Raw genomic sequence first — 6,107 nt, forward strand, 5'->3', positions numbered from 1 at the left:
AATAGATGTAAGCCCTTGGGGTTTGCTTATATATAGATTAGGTCTTTGTGCTCATGGTGATGATATGTTTTTTTTTTTGTAATCTAAAATCTAATGTTGAGTTTTTGCTGTTTCCTTCAGTCGCCTTATTTATTATCTATTGTGTTAAAAAACCAACACGGCGTATAGAAAAAACAGAGATGTATGTGAATATGACTACTGAGAAAAAATAAACAAAACAAAGCATTAGATAAAGACTACATAACCAACACGGAAATGCTTCAATACAAGAACAACAACTACTTGACAGCCATTGAAGGATCACATTCGAAACCGAAACATTCTTAACGGCTTCTGTGCTTATTCGGACCAGTTATCTTGGCGAGCCACTCCGGCTTGTATGAAGCAATGACTTGTGCCATCACCAATCCAAACAACACTCCAGGTACATATCCTATTGCCACTGCTTTCCAGCTTAACACTTGTTCCTCTTCTTCTTCATCTTCTTCCTTATGGTGCTGCATTGGAGGTCCCCTAGTGCCAAAGCAACTTTCCTCGAGAGGAAGACCACAAAGCCTTGCATTTCCTTCAAAGGAGGATTTAGGTTGCCCAATGATTTGTGTTCCTTGTGGTATTTCACCCTTGAGTTGGTTATGAGACACATTTATGTACGCCAAAAACGAGAGGGTCTTGATTCCGTTCGGAATAGTGCCAGAGAGTTGGTTTCTTGACAAGTCTAGAGACTCGAGATTCATAAGATTGGCGAAAGACAGAGGAATATGGCCTGTGAATGCGTTGTTCGATAAGTTGAGCGCAATCAATGCCTTCAAGAGACCAATAGATTCAGGAATCTGTCCTTCTAGTCTGTTTCCAGAAAAATCAATGGCGGCATAAGAAGTAAGGACCCATTTTCGCTCCATAGATAAACCTTTGTATTTCAAATCAATAAAATCCATAAATCTATAGCCAACTTCACTGTGTATCATATATAAATTCGCATCTTCATTCATCGTTAGAGATGATGCTTTCCAATTCACAAAGAAACTTGGTGGCAAGCTTCCAGTTAACTTATTATCAGCTATTTCAAATATCCGCAGCTCGGGAAATTCGAGAGGAGCTTGATGAGGAGGAGATATAGGACCGTAGAACTTGTTTGAACGAAGGGTAAGGACTTTCAAATTCGGTAAAGGCTTGAGCCAAAACGGAAACGTGTCTTCGATTCTGTTGTGATCAACGCTTAGAAACGTTAGAGATGAGCAATTTAGAAGAGACCTTGGAAGCTTTCCAGTTAGTCGATTGTAGCCAACGTCTAGTGTCCGTAGAGAGGCACCGGCATAGAACGCATCAGGAATACTTCCTTCAAAGTTGTTCCCCCGGAGCGTCACAAACTTGAAGTTACTTAGACATTGAGGAATTGGACCGGTGAAGTTGTTGTGGGATAGATCAAGAACTTCCAGAGAGCTTTCGTTGCATATTGAAAGAGGTATCTCCCCTGTGAAACTATTATTACCAACAGAGAAGACTTCGACAGAGAGTGGTAGCTCAGGGATTTTCCCTTTGATTCTATTGTGGGATAAGTTTATATACTCCAACTTCTGAAGAGTCTTTAAGATGTTTGGGAACTCGCTGATGCCGCAGCGCTCCAAAGACAATGATTCCAGAGTCAATGGGATGTTTGAATCTGAACTTAAACTGGCATGAGATATTATATTACCGGAAAGCTCGAGCCCCACTAAAGATTCGAGAGAGGAGAAGAGGTTTAAGTCAATCGGGTAGCTTCTGTTTAGGTAAGAAAGGTCAAGATTCTCGAGGTTGATGAGCTTTGAGATGGGCTCTAATATTTGAATTTCAAAATGGTTGTTCCCAAGTAACAGACTCTGTAGCCTTGATGAAGAAGAGGAGTTGGGGAATTCAATAGAACCAGTAAGATGGTTCTTATTTAAGATCAGATGTGATAAAAAAGGCATAGTGAGGAGAGAAGAAGGAATGGCTCCAGAGAAGTTATTAGTGGCAAGATCTAAAATGGAGAGCTTAGTTAGATTTTGTACAAGTGGGAAACTACCTGTGAGCTCGTTTAGGTTTAGGTACAACTGGGTTAACTGGGTTAGGTTACTAATTATGGGAGGAACTTGACCAGAAAAGCCATTAGAGGAAAGAGACAAGGTTTCTAATCTATAGAGATTACCAAATTCGGAAGGGAGTGAGGAATCAAAGTTGTTATAAGCGAGATTAAGGTAACTGAGGTGGTGCAACCCAAAGAGGCTACTGTTGGGATTCAGATTTCCAGAGAACTGATTATAGGAAAGATCTAAAAAGGAAAGTAGACTTAGGTTACTAAAGGAGGATGGAACTTGGCCGAGGAAGCCATTAGAGTAAAGACTCAGAACCTGTAATTTGTTGAGATTTCCAAACTCGGAAGGGAGTGAAGAGGAGGTAAAGTTGTTGTAATTGATATCAACATAACGGAGCTGATGGAACCCGAAGAGTCTACTGTTAGGCTTCAGAATTCCACTAAGACATGCCCTGACCCGTAGCTCTGTGACGGCACCCGTCGAGCTATCGCACAAGACTCCGCTATCACTATGGTTGCAACCGCGAGTATCAAACTCGTTCTTGAACTGTGTAAATGCTTGAATTTGGTGGGGACGGCAAGCAACTGTACCGGGACTACTTATAGTGAGGAAGCTTGATGGGGAGACAAAACAGAGTAGGAGTAGCGAGAGATAAAACAAACGCAGATGCGATTCCGACATGGTTGTCATGAAAACTTTTAAAGAAGATTGGTTTTGGTTTAAGAATAGTCAGAGAGAAGATATATGTATAAATAGAGATATGTGGTTTACATTGGAGCAACTTGACTTTGAATAAGTTAAAGCTACGTGAAGTATGGTTTACCGTTTACGTGCCACTTAAATCATGAAGCGATACACTGATTAAATGAGGTCCACTTGTCATTGGACAATTTATTTATGTCTGCCAACTGCCCTGTCTGCCCAGTTGATCTCATCCAACCAAACAAACAAAGTGAAATCAATTATATTTTGAAGAATTTATAATTTTTAGAAATAAATAGATCCCTTTATATATATTTCATCTGTTTCACAAAGTGTCGTTCTTGAGTTATTCTATTGTTTCAAAAAGAATGTCGTTTTACATTTTTAATGCAACTTTTGTAACTAATTTATAAATTTGCTCATTATCCAAAACTAAAATCCTTTGTATTTAAATTATTAGGGGTATATTAAATAAGAGTATGTTTGTATATTTAACTTATTTCTTAATATGTGTGAAATGTGTCAAAATGACACTCTTTATGAACAGAGAGAGTATTGTTAACTACACCACCTATAACATAATACATTCACATATTTCAAGTTTATAAATCGTTCTTTTTATTTATCTTTTTCTTTGGATAAGGTTAAGTTTCTAAAACGGAATTTTGTGAGAATTCTTTTAAGATAAATTCATTTACATTTTTATTAATACTTTTTAATTAAAATTTAAATAGTTTTGAAATATTTTTTGATCAACATAGAGTTAACGCTGATTTTAACCAGATTCTATATATATATATATATATATATATATATTATGAACAGTATATCATAATCTATATATAAGTGAGTTGGTACCATATCATATATTTATAAATAAAACATTTATTAAAAATAAATGATGTAAAATAATTTTTTTTTTTGTAGTGTGTGATTCTGACATGGTTGTCATGAAAACTTTATAAGAAGAATGAATTTGCTTTTATCAAAAAAAAAAAAGAATGAATTTGCTTAATAAGAGAGCGAAGATTGGTATAAATAAAGATACATGTAGTTTTGCATTGGAGCTATGTCACACAACAAAAGTTGACTAGAATAAGGTAAAGGCTAAGTTTGGTGGCAAGCTTCCTGTAAACTTATTATCGGCTATCCCAAATATCCGCAGCTCAGGAAATCCGAGTGGACCTTGATGAAGAGGTGATATAGGACCATAGAATTTGTTGGAACGCATGGTAAGGACTTGCAAATTTGGTAAAGCCTTGAGCCAGAAAGGAAACTTGTCTTTGAATTTGTTGTTGTCAACGCTTAGAAACTCTAGAAAGGAGCAATTTAGAAGAGACCTTGGAAGCTTTCCAGTTAGTTGATTGTAACCAACGTCGAGTGTTCGTAGAGAGGCACGGGCATGGAAGACGTCAGAAATACTTCCTTCCAAGTTGTTCATTCGGAGATTCAAAAACGTGAAGTTACTCAAACATTGAGGAATTGGACCGGTGACTTTGTTGTAGGATAGATCAAGAACATCAAGCGACCTTCTGTTGCAGACTGAAAGAGGTATCTCCCCTGTGAAACTATTAGAACACACAAAGAAGACGTTGATAGAGAGTGGTAGATTGGGAAGTGCTCCTTCAAAACTGTTTGTCTCCAAAACTAATATCTGAACTGATGAGTTTACTAAAATATCTGCTGAACCTTCGAAACCGTTGAAATAATTATCTAAAACGTTCACTGACCTTAGACAGGGAAGGCTCCATAACCACTCAGGGATTTTCCCTTTGATACGGTTTTCGGATATGTCTATAAACTCCAAATTTTGAAGGGACTTTAAGATGTTTGGGAACACACTGATTCCACAGTGCGCCAAGGAAAACACTCCCAGGGTAACCGGCATGAGTGAATCTGATCTTAAACTGGCCGGAGATATACTATTACCGGAAAGATCGAGGGCCGACAAAGATTTGAGAGAGGAGAAAAGGTTTAAGTCAATTGGGTAGCTTGTGTTTAAAAAAGAAAGGTAGAGTTCCTTGAGGTTGATGAGCTTTGAGATAGGCTCTATTATTTGTCCTTCGAAATGGTTGTTCCCAAGGACCAAATTCTTTAGCCTTGATGAAGAAGACGAGTTGGGTACTTCAATAGAACCGGTGAGATGATTCTCATTCAAGTTCAGAGTTATTGCACCAGACTCCATTAGAGACGTGGTCACTATGGTTGCAATTACGATTATCAACAGTGCCGGCTCAGATGGGTGGGCGGGCGGTGCGACGGCCAGGGGTCCAATCCCGTAGTCCAATAATTAAAGGGCCCATTTTCTAAAATATTTTTTTTAAATATTAAAAAATTAGATTATAACACAAAAATAAAATTTAGAAAGGTCTATAAAATTATTTATTTATTGTTTTTAGTATTAGTAATTAATATTTTTAACAAAAATAGCATAGAAAATTTTTTTACAGCAAAAAACCATTTCAAATTTTTTTCTAAGAGTCCAAAATTTTTTTTTTCCCTAGGGCCCATAAAAATGTTGAGCCGGCACTGATTATCAAACTCGTTCTTGAACTGCGTAATATCTTGAATCTGGCGGGGGCGACAAGCAACAAGACCAACAATAGGATTTTTTAAAAGGAAGAAGCTTGAAGGGGAGACAAAACAGAGTAAGAGTAGCGAGAGAAAATACAAACGAAGATGAAACTCTGATATGGTCGTCATGAATAATTTTTATTAGGAGAATGAGTTTGCTTGATAAAAATGTGAGAGAGAAGATTGGTATAAATAAAGATACATGTGGTTTTGCATTGGAGCTATGTCACACAACAAAAGTTGACTTAGAATCAGTTTGAGTGGGGGAAGGAAAAAAGTGCGCCTAAATTAGTTAATGTTTCTAACGTATAACTTGGGATTGGAGTCACATCACATCAGTTTCAAATTTTCTCATACATTTTGGATGCATTTGTGGATCAGAACAACAATATAACTGCAATTATTCGTAATCCTTCTTGTAAACGGAAATAGAACAGAGCATCTATACTTGGTTTGAGATACGAACTGATAAAACTGTGGTATTAAAAAAGAATGATCAAAGACAAGAAAAATACATATTTATAAATATATACGGCATATCTTATTAAATAGCTTCCTCATTGAATTTTCTTATACAACTATGTATTACAGAGAAATGGCATTAATTTTGTTTGTGGAATTGGAGAGGATTTTCTCAAATTTCAAAAACAGAGACTTTTGCATTGACGCTTTTTCTTTACACACCACTTTCTTTCCCCTGAGTCAAGCACGAGGACCACAATGACGAGTTTTTTATTCTCGACAAACTTTTTCTAGTCACCATTGGTGGCGGAGGAGGAC

At 37.0% G+C, this 6,107-nt stretch overlaps 2 protein-coding genes across 2 annotated transcripts; both read right to left on the minus strand.

The window, feature by feature from the left end:
* Nucleotides 1-110: 110 nt before the first annotated feature.
* LOC110226113 (receptor-like protein 12) lies at nt 111-2,806 on the minus strand. Its single transcript, XM_021016738.1, has one exon. It carries the CDS (start codon nt 2,739-2,741, stop codon nt 324-326), a length of 2,418 nt encoding a protein of 805 aa, XP_020872397.1. The 5' UTR covers nt 2,742-2,806; the 3' UTR covers nt 111-323.
* A 1,037-nt stretch (nt 2,807-3,843) lies between these two features.
* LOC110226108 (receptor-like protein 12) lies at nt 3,844-4,938 on the minus strand. Its single transcript, XM_021016730.1, has one exon. It carries the CDS (start codon nt 4,936-4,938, stop codon nt 3,844-3,846), a length of 1,095 nt encoding a protein of 364 aa, XP_020872389.1.
* Nucleotides 4,939-6,107: the final 1,169 nt, after the last annotated feature.

The sequence above is a fragment of the Arabidopsis lyrata genome (genome assembly GCF_000004255.2).
Source record: "Arabidopsis lyrata subsp. lyrata unplaced genomic scaffold ARALYscaffold_199, whole genome shotgun sequence".
Lineage (NCBI taxonomy): Eukaryota > Viridiplantae > Streptophyta > Magnoliopsida > Brassicales > Brassicaceae > Arabidopsis > Arabidopsis lyrata.